Source organism: Silurus meridionalis, chromosome 23, assembly GCF_014805685.1.
Source record: "Silurus meridionalis isolate SWU-2019-XX chromosome 23, ASM1480568v1, whole genome shotgun sequence".
Taxonomy (NCBI): Eukaryota; Metazoa; Chordata; class Actinopteri; order Siluriformes; family Siluridae; genus Silurus; species Silurus meridionalis.
Window position 1 is genome coordinate 22,705,883 of NC_060906.1, and position 19,222 is coordinate 22,725,104.

At 41.1% G+C, this 19,222-nt stretch overlaps 1 protein-coding gene across 1 annotated transcript; it reads left to right on the forward strand.

The window, feature by feature from the left end:
• Window positions 1-1,073: 1,073 nt before the first annotated feature.
• On the forward strand, window positions 1,074-18,471 carry ttbk2b (tau tubulin kinase 2b). The gene is given in 16 exon segments (XM_046836563.1): window positions 1,074-1,368; window positions 3,136-3,324; window positions 6,290-6,437; window positions 7,158-7,231; window positions 7,845-7,985; window positions 8,411-8,475; window positions 8,477-8,513; window positions 9,133-9,198; window positions 10,202-10,294; window positions 10,457-10,582; window positions 10,840-10,997; window positions 11,074-11,269; window positions 12,940-13,151; window positions 13,244-13,691; window positions 14,019-14,668; window positions 16,295-18,471. Coding segments are annotated over 15 exon segments (2,799 nt in total). The 5' UTR covers window positions 1,074-1,368; window positions 3,136-3,255; the 3' UTR covers window positions 16,611-18,471.
• Window positions 18,472-19,222: the final 751 nt, after the last annotated feature.

The following is a 19,222-nucleotide window of genomic DNA, read 5'->3' on the forward strand; positions in this document are numbered from 1 at the left end:
GCCACTCAAATGAAGATAGGTTTCCTTTTGAGTCTGGTTCCTCCCAAAGTTTCTTCCTCATACCATCTCAGGGAGTTTTTCTTTGCCACAGTCACACTGGCTTAATCATCAGGGATAAACAATTAGAGTGAACAGATTTATAGGGAATAAACTTACACATTCTATTATACACCCTTATTACCGGAGCAGCCAAAAGAAGAAGAAGAATTACCACTTTGTATGTGTGAAGCTGCTTTGAGACAATGTCCATTCGTCGTCACAAAGAACGATTCAGGAATTCACTGTACAATGACACACCTCTCTGTTACAGATGAAAATAGCAATTTATATACATATCCCATTATTCACTGTCACACACACACACACTCACACACACACTGACAATTGTGCACATTTAATTTCTTCTTCTTTTCTTTCTTTTTTGAATTGCCACTTTGCACTTTTTTTACGTAGCATCATTTGCAATAATGTATTAATTTATAAGTTCGAATTATTACATTCTAAATAATTTAATGATGAATAATTGAATAAATCTAAATAAAATCGAAATGAGCTCAGTGAAATGTGTAGGTAAATAGATGTTAAATATTCACCTTATTATAATATCCTTTACTATAAGTGATGACATAATAAGATGAATGTTTTATGCAGGAATAATTTTGTGACGTCACAGCCTGGAATCCTCATCATCCTCAGCAGCAGCAGCAGCAACATCAGCAGAGGGGCAGCGCGAGCGCCACTGTGGGAGACATAAGCGGGCTGTGAAAGCGCTGCTACGTGTTTTTCTTCGTTCTATAGAGTTTATTGTTATTATTTTGTTATTATTGTTTAGTTTTGCACGGTAATAAGTCTAACATGGCGCCTGTGCAGTGCCTGGACCCGCCATCGCGCTGTTTCCGAGCGGCTCCTGGACTGCCGCAGCGGCACCACCACGAAGGTAGCTCCCATACCGCTTTAAGTCCCGCCTACTTTGCATGCTGATTGGCCGGTCGCTCGCGTCGTCCGCGTTCCGATTGGCGCGCGTCTCGTGTTGCCAACCTCACGGCCAATCGAGGGGCTCGGATCGGAATGTAGGCGTGGCTAAGAACACAAATAGGTTTTATTATTTTCTTTTATACACAGTGTTCGCTGAATATGAATTGATATCAAAAGTAAATATCATGTTTGAGGTTAAAAATGATGTCGAGGATCTAAATCATATCTAAGGAAAGGAAAATGTGAATTTATATTAAACAAATGGGAAAAATGTGTATGACTAGCATGCTAGTACAACGTGATTGGGAGCTAGCTTCCCGTTTATTATAGTCGGGATGTACAGTAATTAGCCGGGAATGGTTGCCAAGGTTACGCGCATCCGACCGGAAGGAGGTAAGTGAGCTAGCTAGGTAGCTGAAGCGGAACTAGCTGTGAGTATTGTAAACACTCGCATGTGTATTAGCTACCAGCTCTGGGGTTTTAGCCTGCGACTGTGTGACCTTTCAGATCCGTAGACATTCTGGTATAAGGTATAAGAATGGATCAGCGCTTCACCTGGATCATCTTCTGCAGCCTTCATGGTGAACATCAGGTTCTGGGTGTCTGCATGGACACCTGGACCAGAACATTCATGCTTCTTCCATGATTCCATTCCACACAGTGCCTATTTGGTCTCATAGTTATAACCTCCATTCCACTTGGAAGATGTTCCTCTTAATGTTCTTCTAGACTATACGGATCTTCATGTAAGTCAGGTTAGAAGTGCAATCTGCGTTACAAGGTCTTCAGAGAGGTTCAAGAGATCTTCCATTTCAACTCATGTACACCATATCTTCATGGAGCTGGCTTTGTGCACAGGGTCATTGACATGCTTGGAGCAGGATTGGGCCACATCCAGAGATCTTCTGTACAATTGTGTGCCTCCAAGATTGTGGGAAGAACTATATATGGCTGGAGAAAGTGGGTGTCCCAATACTTTTGGAGCCACAGTATGAGTGGATTGTTGTGTTGCAGTGATTTGGGTTCTTGGGGTCAGTGGAGACGCCAGGGGGGTATTTATTTCTCTGTTTTGGTCAAGTTAACAGTAAAGGGTGATCACCTTATTTGGGCATTTTGGGGGCAGTTAGAGTTGGTCAGAGGGGTTTTTGGTTTGATTATGGGGGGTCATAAGATTTATTTGGGGCAATTAACATTCAGGGTGATTTGGATTTGGGGCTGTTAAATATCTTGGGTTTTTTTTATTTTTGGGTTGTGGGGAAGTAGAAAGGGTGGTATTTTTATTTCTGTTGGGGGGAAACTCAGAGGTGTATGCTGGGGCATTTAGTATTCAGTGGGTACTTTTGTTTGGGTTTGAACATTATAGTCCACATGGGTTTTATTGTTAGGGGTAGTTAGCAGTCAGAATGGTGTTTTAGAGTGAGTTTGTTCTGAAGTAATTAGCAGTCAGGGTGATATTTTGAGGCAATTAGTGATCTGGGGGTATTTATTTCTGGGTTGCCAGGAAATTTGCGCAAAGGGTGTCATTTTTCCCTCTCTCATTTTCCTCATTCGTCAGCTTCTCCAAATACTTATAAAATGTTGACATATATATTTATTTAGTTTTTGTTTATTATTATTATTTAAATATTTTAAATATTTGTAATTTATTTTAATTTATTTTTGCACATTTTAAAATAAAAATGAAAAATATAAAAAAAAAAAAATTTGATTTTAGCGTTTCATATCGCATCAGAAAAATCAATAGTGCTTCAGTATACATGAATCACACCCACACTCTTGAGGAGTTTAGTGGGCGTGGCTTTATGCAGATGAGTCTCTCAGGAGAGTATGAGTGAGTACGAAGGAAATCAGGCTTTCCGTAAGTTTTTTTGTAAAACAAGCATAGATTTTTGGATTTTTTTTTTTAAGTTTGAACCAAAACAGTTAATTACTATCCAATCTAATGTCGTAGGAAATGGTTTTTATTCTAGCTCACGTCTAATCTCCATGTCTCCGTTTGGCTTCAGCAGCTTCTTTTTGTGCCCCTGTGTTAATCTTGGGACTAAAAATAAGGCCAGTGTCCTTAAAGAGGTCCTACATTTGGCTTTTTGAAAGGGACGAAGTATTAATAGGGCCATCAGCCTTCAGCGTGAAGTTTCATTAAAGCTTCTTTTCCACCAGCGTGATCCTGGAATGATCCAAGCTCATCTTTGTGTTCATCGATTCCAGTGAGAAGCCTGAATCACTGATGCCGGATGCTGATCATCTCCGGTTGTGCTCAGTCCTTGCGTGAGCACTAAGATGAGTGGAACAGCGGAGCAGGCCGATATTCTGTCGGTGGGGAACATGGTCCGGGACCGCTGGAGGGTGGTGAGTAACATCTACAGACTTCCAACCTTCAAAAAATTGTTTGGACAGATTTATTGTATACAAATTGGCCATAAGGACTGTCTCTGGAAATCAGACATTTTTGAAAAATACAGATGCTGCTAATTTCTTAGTATCACCAGATGCAATTTGCACTCAGAATTGTTCAGAAATTATCTTTACATTTGTTTTTAGTTGCATTGGATTTCTATTTTTTGTTCATTTTTTTTTAATTTTTTTTATTTCCTTCACAAAAATTTGGACAAAATTATTAGTACACATTTGAAAGACCAAATTTTTCTCGTGGTTTCTTGGCCAGGTCTCTCCTTTCAAAGAGATTTTATCTTAATAAGTTTCACAAGGTGGTATATATAAAAAACAACAACTTTAAGATTAGTTTTGTAACACTGCAACAGATGGCAGCACAAGGCTGCGCTCACAGTCACAGGGAGCACCGACCCTTATAAGTCAGTGTGCCGTCGTCCTGTGTACATCAGGAGCTGTGCAACTGGTGCTATTCTAACCACGTGCGTTACCACATCTGTTATTTTGACACTCTGTCAACCAACCTCTCCTGACACGTGAGTTTCCCGCCTGAAACAACACGTCCTCCCCTCCCCTTCACACCTACCCTCATCGTTTTTGATGAGACGAAAAATGAAAGGTTAGAAGATCGTTTCTATTGAGCTTCCAGTGAACATTTTTATAAAGATGTTTAAGGCCCATGGGACAGAGGTTGCAAGAGCAAATTTATTCTGCAGTTGAACAAACCGATTGTTCGAATGGTTAAAAAGAACAACCTCAAAAAACAGATCCAAGGGGACTCTTAAGCTCAAGGTAGAAGAGTTTCAAGTCGCACCATCTGTCGGTGTCTAAATGAACTCCACAATGATGTCAAAACGGAGACCTTTGAGCTACATCTTCATCTTCGAGAAGAGTGCGAAGACGGCAAAGAGCCGAATCTGGCGAGTTGGGTTGTGCGGAAGTGCGATGAGAACTCAGTGACCGGGTGTTCTAACTTGCCGTCTATGATAAAAACGCAGACGTGGTAACGCACGTGGTCAGAATATCACCAGTTCCAGATGTACACAGGACGATGTCTGTTGGTACTTACTTATGATGGTCGTGTGCACTCTGTGACTGTGCGTGCAGCCTTGTGCTGCCATCTGTTGGTGTGATTCAAAACTAGTCTCGAAACGAAACGTTTTGATACCACGTAATTCAGAATCACAGAAGATATTTTACCGTAATCAGTGCCTTCAAAGGTGCTTTTGTGCTACAAAATATAAAATAATGCAATTAATTAATTATATGTATATGTGTGTGTATATATATATATATAAAATATTTCGTACGTTTCTCAGTTGTTAAATCACGGTTCGATACATTTCAGTGCAGGGGGAAGAAATGCGAAACAAATTTGCTTGTTGTTTTTATTAAATTCAATAATATATAAAATAATATTTTATAAAAAATAAAATTAATAATGCAATACGCTTTTATTATTTTTATTACAGTAGCACAAATTAAACTAAAATAAAATTAAATAAATAAAAAAATGTAATTAAATAGTTTACATTTATTAGATCCCATTTAGTGAATGCAGTCGTGTGTGTGTGTGTGTGTGTGTGTGTGTGTGTGTGTGTATGTTTCACATAAAATCTTCTAAAGATATGATCTACTTAACTGTTTTACTTATTTAATCAGACCTTAACAAACATCTTTATTCCTTCAATTCTTCATTTATTCACTCCCTGGATATATTAAAGTGTCTGAATTTTCTCCTTTAAGAGAAACTGGACATAACACTCTAACCATGAGCCACTTCCTGGTTAGCGGCTAACCCTAGCGATATGGATTAATTGAGACAAAACAAACTTGTGATCCGCTGAGGAAACTTCAACCACGTTCCATCACATTCGGTGTACATGTGTACTGTTAAACCCCTATATATATATATATATATATATATATATATATATATATATATATATATATATATATATATATATATATATATATATATATATATATGTATGACATCAGGATTTACCACATTGATTTTAGAAGCTGAAAAAGAGACTTTATCATGCCAGTGTTTTTGTCTACGGCACTTTTATTCGATTTCTCATTTGAAATGATAGGCTAAATCGTTAATTTTGTTTCTGTTCAGTTTAATATTAAACATAAAGAACACCGAACACGCCACGCCCGTAAGCTGTTTATCGCACGCAGCTCACTGCAGGTGTTCAAATCTGCACCGTCATCAGAAGCTCGAAACCCAGACGCTGCCAAAGAGCGTTTTATTTATGATCTGGTGCCTTTGTATAAAGCCTGTCCAATTAATTTAGGCATATACGCATAAATAAACCACGCTCGCCTAATTTTTTACACTAAAGCCGAGCTCAGAGTAATCTACAGACCAAACTCGATCGAAGCCGATTCTCTGAACGAGAAAGGATGTGGGATTCGAGAGAGACGTTTCGCGGTTGCTGTCGCTTTCATGCAGACTTTATGTTACGAGCATACGATACAAGTAAATTGTTCTCTGGTGCTTTGATCACTGGCGGCTCGTGTAGCATAGAGAGAAGTACATAATATAAAACAGACTAGCAAAAAAATTAATAATTGCTTGGAGGAGGTCCGATTTCTGCTTTATAATTCAACTCCTTCATAAAAGTTGTTAATTGTAGGTTCTCAGAATAAAGTGGAGGCTGCAGGAAAAAGCACACTCATATCCAACATGTAATAGAGGAGAAGTGTGCAGTTTCCATTCAAAATGTAAAGGACATTGGTTCTATACTTCTACATATTCAACCCACTTAGACCAGAATTTACCCAACACATTTATCTGAAGAGAAAGTGATCATTTTGCATTGTATAGATGTCGCTTTACAATTTCCATCCAACCTTGTATTATGGGGGGTTCAGGAAGCAACCAGCTCCAAAAAGTCTCCTTTTTGTGCAGATTAAGAAAATTGGTGGCGGAGGCTTCGGAGAGATCTACGAAGTCCTGGACCAGCTGAACCAGTGCAACGTGGCTCTCAAAGTGGAGTCAGCTCAGCAACCCAAACAGGTCTTAAAGATGGAGGTGGCTGTTCTGAAGAGGCTCCAGGGTAAGAGCGTCAAGTCCGTCAAGTCTTCTTTTGGCTGCTCCCATTAGGGGGCGCCACAGCGGATCATCTGTCTCCATACCCCTCTTTCCTTTACATCTGCCTCTTTCAAACCAACTACCTGCATGTCTTCCTTCACCACATCCATAAACCTCCTCTTTTGTCCTACTGATATACCCCATGTCCCTCCTCTGCACATGTCTAAACCATCTCAATCTCACCTCCCTCACCTTGTCTCCAAAACGTCCTACATGCGCTGTCCCTCTGATAAACTCATTTCTAATCCTGTCCATCCTCGTCACTCCCAAAGAACATCTCAACATCTTCAGTTCTGCTACCTCCAGCTCCACCTCCTGTCTTTTACTCAATGCCACTGTCTCTAAACCATACAACATCTCAGGTCTCACCACAGTCCTATAAACTTTCCCTTTCACTCTCACCTCTTCTCCCTGCAACCGCACCACTCCTCTGCCCTCCCTCTCATTCACACACATGTACTCTGTCTTACTCCTACTGACTTTCATTCCCCTTCTCTCCAGCACGTACCCCCACCTCTCCAGGATCTTCTCCACCTGCTCCCCACTCTCACCACAAATCACAATATCATCCACAAACACTAGATGTGATCAGTATAATAAAGGAAGGAATGAACACAAAGAGTTTCTGTGGTTCCTGAAATCATATCAGCTAGGAGCAGGTTTTAAAGCCTTTTTTTGTACACAGGTAAGGACCACGTGTGCCGCTTCGTCGGTTGCGGACGTAACGATCGATTCAACTATGTTGTGATGGAGCTTCAGGTGTGTTACCTTCTGACATTTATTTAAAGTATGACCAAAAAATATATTTAATAAATCACAGTGTTAACTGACCATTTAGGAAGGATGATAAAAAAGATCACACATTTTAACCAAATAAAAATCCTATTAATATATATTCTATTTAGAAAGACACACTATAGGGACAAAATTATTGGGACAACTGACTTTTCCAGCCATATGCAGTTCTCATACAAAAATTTAAACCACAGCGATTGTGTAGGACGTATTTGGATATGGTAGCATGACATTTTCCAATCACTTGAGTCCCAAACCTGTTCCAGCATTTACGCCAGCTCCATGGAGAAATACTTTACATGAGTAGGAAGCTGTGGAAGATCTCCTGCTATAGATTTATAGAACATCGTGGCTCAAAGAATCTCAGGAAATCCTGCACAAAATCTAGTGGAACATCTTCCCAGAAGAGTGAAAGTTATTATAATTGTTGGGGTGTAGTTCGGTGATTGGTGCTTAAATGTCCATAGATGGAAACGGTTAGATCGTAACCGTGATGTAACTTTGTGAGAATGGAAAATAGCCCATGTTGTTTGTAGGATTGATGACTCTAATAACCACTTGACTTATGTGACTGCAGGGAAGGAACTTGGCCGACCTTCGGCGCACTATGAGCCACGGGACGTTCTCCGTGTCCACCACTCTCAGGCTTGGCAGGCAGATTCTGGAGGCTATCGAGAGCATCCACTCGGTGGGCTTCCTGCACAGAGACATCAAACCGGTGAGGAACGACGTGTGACTGACTTTATATACCAGTTTCAGTGCCAGTATTAATCCACAGTGAAGACCAGGGGCGTGAATTACGATTAATCACGGCAACGATTCGATTTTTATTCGATATCACGGTGTGTTGCGGCCTCTTTTTTTTATATTGCTGCACTGATTACGTTTTTTTTATCAATTAAAAATATATAAAATTGAAATGTCAACAAAGGTATAAACATTATTGTGAATTATTGGGTGAAATATGGTCAAGCTTCGACAATAAAACCACTTTCATAAAAGCCAAAATACAGCCAGATTTCGGATTTTAACATAACGGGAGCATTTTTTTTTTATCACTCACTTTGGTGTTTTGCCCCTGTGCCTGGGGAATATTATGCTTTGACGGTGTGTAAACGTAGATATAACATTTTTTTCTTCCAGTCCAACTTCGCCATGGGCCGACTGATGAGTACTTGCCGAACCTGCTACATGCTCGACTTCGGTTTGGCGTCAGTTTACAAACTCCTGTCAAGAAGTCCGTCCGGTAAGCGAACACGGTTTTATCACAGTGCTGCCGAATTCTCAATTCTGATTGGTCAGAAGTCGGACAGTAGTGCTACTACAAATTCATAATCTTTATTTATTTGTGAATCCACTTCAGGATGGTCACCGTAATGTTCCATAAAAGTAACATTAAAGTTTAAAACACAAAAGTTTGTGGACACCTCTCCTCCATATGTGCTTTTTTTGAACATCCTTTTCCACACTTAGTTCCCGTTTTTGTGGAGATTTGTGGAGATTCATCCAGCCACAAGGGTGTTAAAAAGTAGTGAGGAGGTGAGGAGGCCTCGGGTGCAGTCAACATTCACATTCATCCCAAAGGTGTTCAAGAGTTTTATAGCAGGAGATCTTCCACATCTTCCAACCCATGAACAGCTGGAACAGCTTTGGATCTCATAGTTTAAGTGAAGGTCAAATTTCATTCACCGCATCCAAAGACGTCCTACACAATTGTGTGCCTCCAAGTTTGTGGTAACAGTTTACAAAGAACCACATATGGCTGGAAAAGAGGTGTCCTCATAATTTTTTTTCATGTAGTGTATCTAATTAATATTTTGTATATATTCTTATATATATTTATAAAATGTTTTTTTTTTCTTAAGCCTCGTCCAGTGGCCGGATTTCGGGGAACTGTGCGCTACGCCTCAATTAACGCTCACAAGAACAAGGTATGTAATTCCCAGGATTATTCCCACACAGGGATTCATATCCTGGAGTTATTTCACTTCCTGATGTACACCTAAACGAGGTGGTATCAAAAAGTTTCAAATCCACTGCCGTAACCGGTACTATCGTGACCGCGTGCGTTACCACGTGTGCGATTTCATCACGGACAGCGAGGTAGAACAAAGAGCAAAACGTGACAATTCTGCGTGAAACTTGACTTACGGCGACGCTGTAACGAGTCGTTCGAGGTGTTCCGAGCATCAAGAATGGAAGAACATCACTGGAAGACGACGAGTGATCAGGAAGACCTTCATCGAGCTCAACCCCTCGGAAATGTCTAAACCTTTCAGCTACTTGTGTATGATGAACGTTGGAGAACGAACCACAGGATCTCACTTCCACACCCACCCTATTCTCCGGGTTCGGCTACTGTGGACTTCACCCTCATCCTAAAGATAAAGATCCAGCTAAAAGGTCGCCTTTTTTTAACACATAGTTGCGGAGATCCGGAGTGAATCGCAAAAGTTGTTTGAATAGCAGATTTTCAGGTGCAGTGGCGGAAATGCAGGGGGCGATGTTGGGACCGTTTTTCAAGGTGACAATGTGTAAACGGAAATAAATAAAGTACTTTCGTGTAAACAGAGCAAAACTTTTTGATTCTACCTCGTAAACCTTTTTATTATATATTGAATGGTTTTGTATTTATACACGTCTGAATATACTTGCACTATTTTTAACTTTATCCTTTAATATATTCTCTCATATTTTCTTTTCTTTATTTATAGTCACTTTGATCTAATGCACATTTTCCCAACGGCCGATCAGGTTTACGTTTTACTGCAAGTTGTATTCTGTATATAACTATGTTTGTGACATAAAAATATAATCTTCAAATGGCATTGCTGTATGTTATATAAACGGGTAGATCGGAAATGGCCCAAAGCAATGCACCGAGTCCCTCCTGCTGCAGTCAGCTTTCACGTCCCGTCTTATTTCTTCATGCAGGAAATGGGTCGGCACGACGACCTGTGGTCTCTCTTTTACATGCTGGTGGAGTTTATGGTGGGTCAGCTTCCCTGGAGGAAAGTCAAGGACAAAGTACGTGACGTTTCATCGACGTTTAAACTCTACATGGCAGGGATTCGTGTTTTTTTTTTATTGACGCTATGGTTATTTTTAGTACTTTTTTTTTTTTTTATTTCAAGTTTATTGTTGTAATTATATAAATGTGTCATCCTGTTTTTCTTCTTCCTCGTTCAGGAGCAAGTTGGGAACCTGAAGGAGACCTACGACCATCGGCTTATGCTCAAACACCTTCCTGCTGAGTTCAGCGTTTTTCTCGACCACATCTCTGGTCTTGACTACTACACGAAACCCGACTATCAGGTCCTCAAATCAAATCAAATCCATTTTATTTGTCAGATATAGAGTGATGCTTTTTATGATTGTGCAATACTAAGGAAAATAGAATCTTATAAATACGATCAAAAGTATAAAATACAAATATTGAAACTACAAAAATCACAAGGAACTTAAAGTAGAATAGTATAGAAAAATAAAACGTCTCGTATCAAAAGGCTGATGTGTTACGCGCGAGTCACGTGTAGCGTATTGAGAAACTAACGCCCTGCGTTGTGTTCCAGCTTCTGATGTGCGTGTTGGAGAACAGCATGAAGTTGTATAACGTTATGGAGAACGATCCGTACGACTGGGAGAGGAGCGACTCCGAGGACTCGCTCACGGTCGCTGCTCTGGCAGCCACAGGCCAGCAGCTGACTCGCCTAACGCCGGCGTACCTGGGGTACGTGTACTACAAAGCCAAGTTTCAGATAAAGCAGATCTGATCCTGGTTATCTAACTGTTCAATGTTTTTACAGCATGGCCAATGCCTCTGCGATCCCGGGTGATCTTCAGCGTGAGAACACAGAGGATGTCCTTCAGGGCGAGCGGCTCAGCGAAGCAGACAATTGCCCGCCGATCCCACCCCAGCACGCTCAGGGAGCCGACGTATGGGAGGAAATGGAACGAAGCCAAAACCGCAACCGCAACCCTGTGCAACCACAGATAAGAAAGGTAAGAAAGAAAACAAAATGCCTTCGATCAGGGGTCTGCAACCTTTACAAAAAAAACCCTAACATAACACGGATTGTTGTTTTTATGCAGATAGGGGCAGTGGTAGTCCAGTGGTTAAGGCTCTGGGTTACTGATCACAAGGTCAGCGGTTCGAACCCCAGCACAGCCAAGCTACCACTGTTGAGCCCTTGAGCAAGGCACTTAACCCTATCAGCTCCAGGGGCGCCGTACCATGGCTGACCCTGCGCTCTGACCCCAGCTTCCAGATGAGTTGGGATATGCGAAAAAACTAGAAATTTCCCCACTGTGGGACGAATAAAGGTTAATTATAGGTATAAGGTAGTTGGTTGGTAGTTGGTAGTTGGCTAGTTGCACCACTAGGTGGCACTACTGTGATTTCTATTATATTTGGGTGTTCACAATTTATACCTTTTTTGTCCCAGGCAAAGTAGTTGGCTAGCTGCACCACTTGGTGGCACTAGTGTGATTACATTTGTATTTGGATGCACGCAATTTATACCTTTTTGTCCCTGGCAAAGTAGTTGGCAAGTTGCACCACTAGGTGGCACTATTGTGATTTTTTTATTGTGTTTGGTTGTTTGTGATTTATACCTTTTTATCCCTGGGAAAGTAGTTGGCTCATTGCACCACTGGGTGGCACTAGTGTGATACAGGTGGCAGTTGCTGCAAAACTAGTACCGTATTTTTCGGACTATAAGCCGCTACTTTTTTTCCACGTTTTGAACCCCGCGGCTTAAACAGCGAAGCGGCTAATTTATGGATTTTTCCTGGGTTTTTCCCGGTTTCACAAACAAATTCCAAAAAACTGAACCCCATAACATAAGACCAATGAAATGTCCGAAAGGAAACGAAAAAACGCAATTCACCTGTGTTCTGAGCTGCACGGCATCGGAGAAAAACCTCCAACGGTGGCCATGACGATGACAAAAGATAAACTCCAGAGAGAAATAGTTGTGAAAGGAAGGAGGAAGACAGTGAACAATGACTTTCTTGGTCAGCTACTGTTTAGATACAAGCCGTTGTAACGCGTTGAGTCTGGGTGAAGGGAGAGCTCGCTAACTCCAGTTTCAACAGAAATCATATAAGCACAGACAAGTTTCCAAAACTCGTGCTTTTGTATTTTTTTTGGCAACATCGTTAAGGGTTAGTCAAAGAAACTTAGAAATGAGCATCAGAAAATAATAAGGACATATTCCTCAGTCGCACACGCACACACGCGCAGTAATACCGGGAGAATGCAGCAGGCTATTCCCAAAATGCCGCTCTGCTCTTAAAGGAGCCACAACATATTTCACGCGTTACACCGTGTAACAGACACTGTCTTTCGGTTTTATGTTAAAAATAAATATATTTGTAAAATTCAGTGGCCTTATATAAGGGTGCGCTTAATAGTCCGGAAATTACGGTAACTGTTTTTGAGTTTGGAGTCTTCCGAGAGCTTACAAGTGTTTGTATCAATATAAAAATAAATTCAATGTCGTTTTGTCAAGGCTGCAGGGAGCCACAGGAGGGGGGGCTGAAGGCCCACATGCGGCTCCAGAGCGGTGGGTTGCCAGACCCTGAGTTGGATGTGTACGGAACAGGATGTCAGATACGAAGCAGACTTCTTGATCTCTTTGTAGATAAAAGTGTGATTGTTTCTACACCAGGTGGCCAGTGAAGATGAGAGGAGTAAAGAGGGCAATCAGAGCCCCAACAGCGGCTCTGCGCAGGGTTCTCCGAGGCGCGTGCACTCCGAGACCTTACTCATCGACCGAGTCGCTCCACTGTTGAGGAGGATGCGTCACAGCCACAGCATGGGCCTGGACAAGAGACTGACTCCTGAACCCAAACCTACTATTGAGCGCTTTTTAGAAGCCTAGTAAGTGGATATGAGAATGTATCAGAAAGCAGAACTTTTTTACTTTTATTTACACCACACAAATACACAAATAATTCTCTCATTATTTTCAGCTTAGGAAAACAGCGACCTGTCCTACCTCAGGAGAGGACCGGGTGTCGCCCTGAACAGGGCTCTCTGGAGGATGAAGAAGGAGCAGCCAGCAGCGGTTATGTAGCAGTGAACCTCAGCCCAGTTCCACAAGAGGGCGACTCTCAGGAGTGGGTGCTGGTGGAACTGGAAGGAGGTAGCGGATCGGCGTGCTCAAAGCCCGACGAGGAAGAGCGCTCCACCAGCCCCCTGGCTCTGCCTCGCACCTGGTCTGACCCCCTGCCCCAGCGAGTCAGCGGCCTCAGCGGCTCCGGGGAACTCCACACGACCCTCTGCCACACCGGCCCTCCGTTTACACGCCTTTCCGGACTGCAAGGTCTTGCAGGGCTTTCTGGGATCACGGGGCTGAGGAGGCTGCCTGGTGTACCTCCAGCTTCACTGGTTCACATAAACAGGAGTCAGCTAGAGCAGGTCAGTGCGCTGTTTCCTGTAAAAAGGACAAAAGGTCACCCCTCAAATTGAGCTTAATTAGCATCAGACATTATTAGATGATAATTAGACTAAACTGCTTGGAATAAGTGTTTCAATGTCTATTCCAAGACATTGTGTTCTTTTCTAAACCCTGAACATGTTTTCTCATTCGAGGAATCTTCCTAAGTGTAATTCTTACCGTACTGGCAGATCATTCGACTGGTTTCTAGAGTGTATCTTCTTAAACATGCGTTTATTTCTTGCATTTAGACGGATATTTTTTCCAGTACACCAAAGATGATTTGTCCCCCTCTCTCTTGTGTGAAGTTATCCAGCACTTTACCGCAATCCATCCATCTCCAGCAAAAAGGTGAAACCGATCCAGTTCAGGATTCTCCAACCCTCGCTGCCGAAGACGAACCCAACCATCCTCTAGTGAATTCACCTTCCAGATCTTCCTCCCAGCCTCCTGCCTCGGTAAACGACCCTCTGAACTTCATCAAACTGACCGAGAAAGACGTGGAGAGTGACTCTGGTTGTCCCGACGTTGGCCCTTCTACAACTCCGAACCAGGGCGAGACCACCGGAGACACCGTCGACGCAGGCCCCGCCTCCCTGGCCCCAGCATCTCCGCGGGAACTGTCTCCGAGGGCCAGCCGCATTCCCGTGCGTGACCCAGACTCCCCAACCAGGAGGAGTTTCGCCCCACTATCACCCTCCCTCTCGTTATCCTGCGAGCACTTCCCCTCAGCCCTGCTGCGTGACAAATTCTCCTTCCCTTCTGATCGAGGTTCTCGGGCATCCGACTTCCAGGGAGATGATCTCCTCTCGCTCTCCTCGTCCTCCAGCCCAGTGTCCGGCAGGAGCAAGATTCCGAGGCCTATAAGCCCAACTATAGCTCCAGACCAGTTCTCCACTCGCTTCATTCCACGCCCACCTCCAGGAAAACCACCTCTCCGTCCAGGGGGCGAAAACAGGTAAGGAACAGGTTCACTGTGCCAGCTGGAAATATGTATACACATTATATACAACTGTATTTATCGATGTGTAAAATCAGTTATGAATATATTGTGACGTGTCATATAACACAGGGGGTAGTTTTAGTGTGCGCACGTATCCAAAAAATGTTTCATCGACCAACAAACTGTTCTGTGCCTCAGTGGTGGATGAAGTACACAAGGCGTGTAGTTGAGTTAAAGTAGATCCACTTAAAATGTGACTTCAGTAAACGTAAATGTTTCCCTTTAAACTTTCACTTGAGTAAAATTACAAATGTTTTTGCCTTCAAATGTACTTAAGTATCCAAAGTACTGATTTATTATAACTATAATGTTCCTGTTATCATCTTTATCACAAGACTCTAATTAATCACCTCAGTTTATGTGAAAAGACTCGAATGTGACTCTCAGCACACTGATCTATTAATAGAATGATTTAATGACTCAAACACTGATTTCTATTACAATGATCATGAACCTTCTTTTCAACTACTTCCAAAAAACGTGTAAATGAGGTCACGTGTGTTGTGGCGAGTTCGTGTCTGGAGTTTCCTCATCATTTGTTCCTCTCTAAATGTTCTGCTTGATGTTGAACTGATGCTGAACTGTATGTTGGAGATCAGTAGATACACCAAGCGCCGATCAGAACGAGTTTAAAACAGAAACATTTATCCTCATTAATAAAAAGGAAGGACTGATTTGATGTAGTCGAGTAAAAAGTAAGAAATTTGACTTGATGTAGTGAAGTTCGAGTTAAAGCCTTCACGAATAGAAACACTTGAGTAAAGTACAGAGACGTGAAAAAGCGACTGAAGCACAGAAAGAGTCTGGGGGAAGTCTAGCGAAGGACAAGGTCTTCTGTGGAGAAAGAAGGTTTCTGAAAGTTGATACAAACTCTGGAGTCGAGATACGAGATCCACAGCCATATATAAAAGTTTAAAATAAATATTTTGCCTGTAATGTAACTAAGGCAGGGTTTCCTCTGGGTCCTAAAGAGTCTAACATTTAATAATCTAAATTTTAGGTCTTGAAAAAGTCTTAAATAATTGTAAACAGGTCTTATTCTAATGTACATTGAAATGTTTCTGCTGGGCTTTAGAAGGTTTTTGTTTGTTTCTGTGGTTGTAGAGACCAACATGCAACAGCCAATCAGCTTTCGGTTATTGGCTCGAATTTCTCTCGGGTTTTTCCGCAGACGTTTCAGCTATGGGAAGTACAAGTTTAGCGATACATGGGTATAAAAAATAAATAAAAATGTATTGCCCGGTTAATGCCAGTTGTTAACAGTGTGTGTGTTTTTGATGTTACGATACAGGTCTTAAATTTCATTCTTTTGGTCTGAAAAAGGTCCTGTAAGGTCAACAAAAATGTGAATCCAAATTTTTCCGCAATATAATATTGATATTGTCTCGGCAGTGGAAAATATCCTGATACGAATTTTAGCTCAAATCACCCCAATTCTAGGATAATATTTCTCCTTCTGAGCGAAAACAGTATAATATATATATATATATATATATATATATATATATATATATATATATATATATATATATATATATATATATATAAAATGGTAATAAAATGTTTTATTTTTTTATTTAGGCGCAGACGTTACCGCATCCGCGCCAGCAGCACTAGTGATACAGATCTCCTTGACAACCTCACCCAGCTGATGCAAGAGCGAGGAGGCGTGGCCGTATCCCGCTACCAACGAACCACTTCCTCCATACAGCGCTCGTTAAGCTCCTCCCCCTCCCGATTCGAGGGCTGTCACAGCCATGCTCCTCTCAGCGTCCTCGGCTCGCCGCCGCCGCCGACTCGGATGTGCGAGGTACGAGTTAAACGCGGGGCCGGGTATTGTAGCGCTGGCAGAGCAGGAAGCCCCGAGAGCAAAACCACTACTAAGGTGAACAAATAAAAAGAAAGTCATTGTGTAAAAGACTTCCGATGGATCTCCCAATGGATTTTCGAAGGAATCCTTTGGTTACGAGGAGCTTTTAAAAATGACGAGGGCGGGGAAAAACAATGACGAGAAGGAAAGTAAAAAAAAAAAAAATTCAAGCCGACAGTGTTGGCTGCGATTACTTGAAAGCATTGTATATAACTCATTTTATTCATACCTCAGACATTCCATTATCGCACTACATTTCTCCTCAAGCGTCCTCGCTTTTCACATTTATTTATAGCGTCCACCGCTCGCGTAGCCTCCTGTGGAAACGACCGGGGATCGTTATTTAAGTCCCCGAGACAGTCTTCCTCACTTGGCGTTTTGTTAATCAAAATAAGGGTAACTAGGGTACACAAGGGTAACACAATTGTTTTTAAAAATGGCAGTTTTATTAAATTAGGCACCATTTTAAGGGCAAAAAACAAAATTTTGTCAGTGATTTGAGTTCAATTATTGGACACAACATTACTGTTTCTAGCATAAGGAAAGACTGCAGATGAACACTGTATAATAGCAGGTCTATAGGGAACTCGTGACAATATTTTGAGACTCATATATGCATATAAAAAAACTGTTAAAGCACCAGAAAGGGTAGAATAACTGTTTATACAACACAGCTGGAGGAAAAGCGCTATCTGCCCTCTTCCACATACATGAGCTCACGAGGCGTCTCCCAATGCAAACTTCTGACGATCTTTCCCTTTTAACAACTCGTATTTATCCCAGCGAAACAGTTCAGGGTTACGATCATGGTGGATTCAAACTCCTAACCTCATTCTAACATCGCTACCATTGCGCTATTATTTCCCTAATAACCACTATTTTATTATCTATTGTTACTTTGCCACAGCAGCACATACGCCCATGAGGCGCTTTTTATCAGCTAGATTAAAAAAAATTGGAATTATAACTGGAAAACCATAACTACGGTAAAGCCAAAACGTGCGTACGTCTTTACAGGAGCGTATTCTACAGCGCACGTATTATGTGCCAATAGATTTTTATTCGACGTGTATTCGAAATTACGTTTTTTTTTTTTTTTTTTATTCAATCCGAACATATGGAACCCAACAGATGTGTTACACGTGTTCTACATGGATTCTACATTTTTTCTTTTTTTGGGCTTAACCTCAATTTTAGCGTCTGTTGATTTCATGCTGTAAATATTTAAATAGATATGCAAAATAAAAAAAAACCGTATGTATATTCAACTATATTACAAGCAAGCATGTGTATATATGTATTTCAGGGAATGTACGTACTGTAAACTACGTTATCTATCCACATAGAATGTATTTATTTATTTATTAGACGCCGTTAAAATCAGAGCGATATTCCGGTTTTTATCATTCCAACCAAACGGGCGCATTTTTATTACCGCTTCGATGGCGTCTTGTGTCGTTTTCTTTTGTACCGAAGGCGAACGAACGCAGACGAGGTGCATGTCGGATGGATAGAATTGTTAAGAACATCAAATCAGGATAATGTGTGGAAATTAGTTTTTTTTAAACTAACAAAAACGTACCGAACTTGTTAACATTAGCGTGACGCGTTCATCCCGCCGTAGCTGCGTGTACTGTGGAGTTAGGATAGTGCTTATGTTCATAACCTCTGAAGGTACTTCACATCTATCAGTAGAACCTGGCGACAGAAACACGGCCTACTACTAAGCAATGTACAGAATCAGACATGTATATAGATATAAATACATTATAACGACGGGGGAAAAAAAGCTTCATGCATTTTGCTAACAAACATCATTCAGTTACCCAGAAAATTCACTCCGTTTGGAATGTACATGTATTCAACAATAAATACTGACGTGCAAAGATGCCGGTTCTTCAGGTTGCCCTGGTTTTATTCCTCTCTATTTTATTTCTTTTTTTTGTCATTTGTTTTAAAAGGTTATCACAAAACAAAATCGGAGAGCCAATCGGATTGCAGTATGCAAATGTTGAGGTTACAACAGTTTAGCAGAGGGGGTGGGGCTTAAATTTGCATAATTTTTCTTCTGTTTTGTTGCTCTGGAAAACTTTCCAAAAATGTATTATTTAATATAGAAAAAAAAATCTAAAAAATAATAATTAAATAATAATAATTTAAAAAAGCAACAAGTCAAAAGTTTGGACACCTTCAGTGTTTTTTTTCCTCATTTTTATTCTTTTCTACATTAATACTGAAGACATCCAAACCACGTATATATATTATATATTATAAATAATATAAGATATACTATAATTATGTAGTAAACAAAAACGTGTTAAACAACCCAGAGTATGTTTTGTCTTTTAGTTTGCCCAAAGTACCGTAGCTACATGTAGCTTTGATGCCAGCTTTTGGCAAATCTATGGCATTCTCTCATTAGATTCATGAGGTAGACCCCTGGAAAGGTTTTCAGGTCTCAGGTGTGTCTCCTCAAGAGTTCATTTGAGACATTTCTTAATGCCTTCATGATGTGGCCATCAGTTGTCTTGTGCAGAGGAAAGGGTGAGTAAAGAGCCAATAGTCCTATTAGTGCTACTACAACTACTGTATAAATCCATTTTATGGCAAAGAAACACTGTTTATTTTCTCTTTTTCTA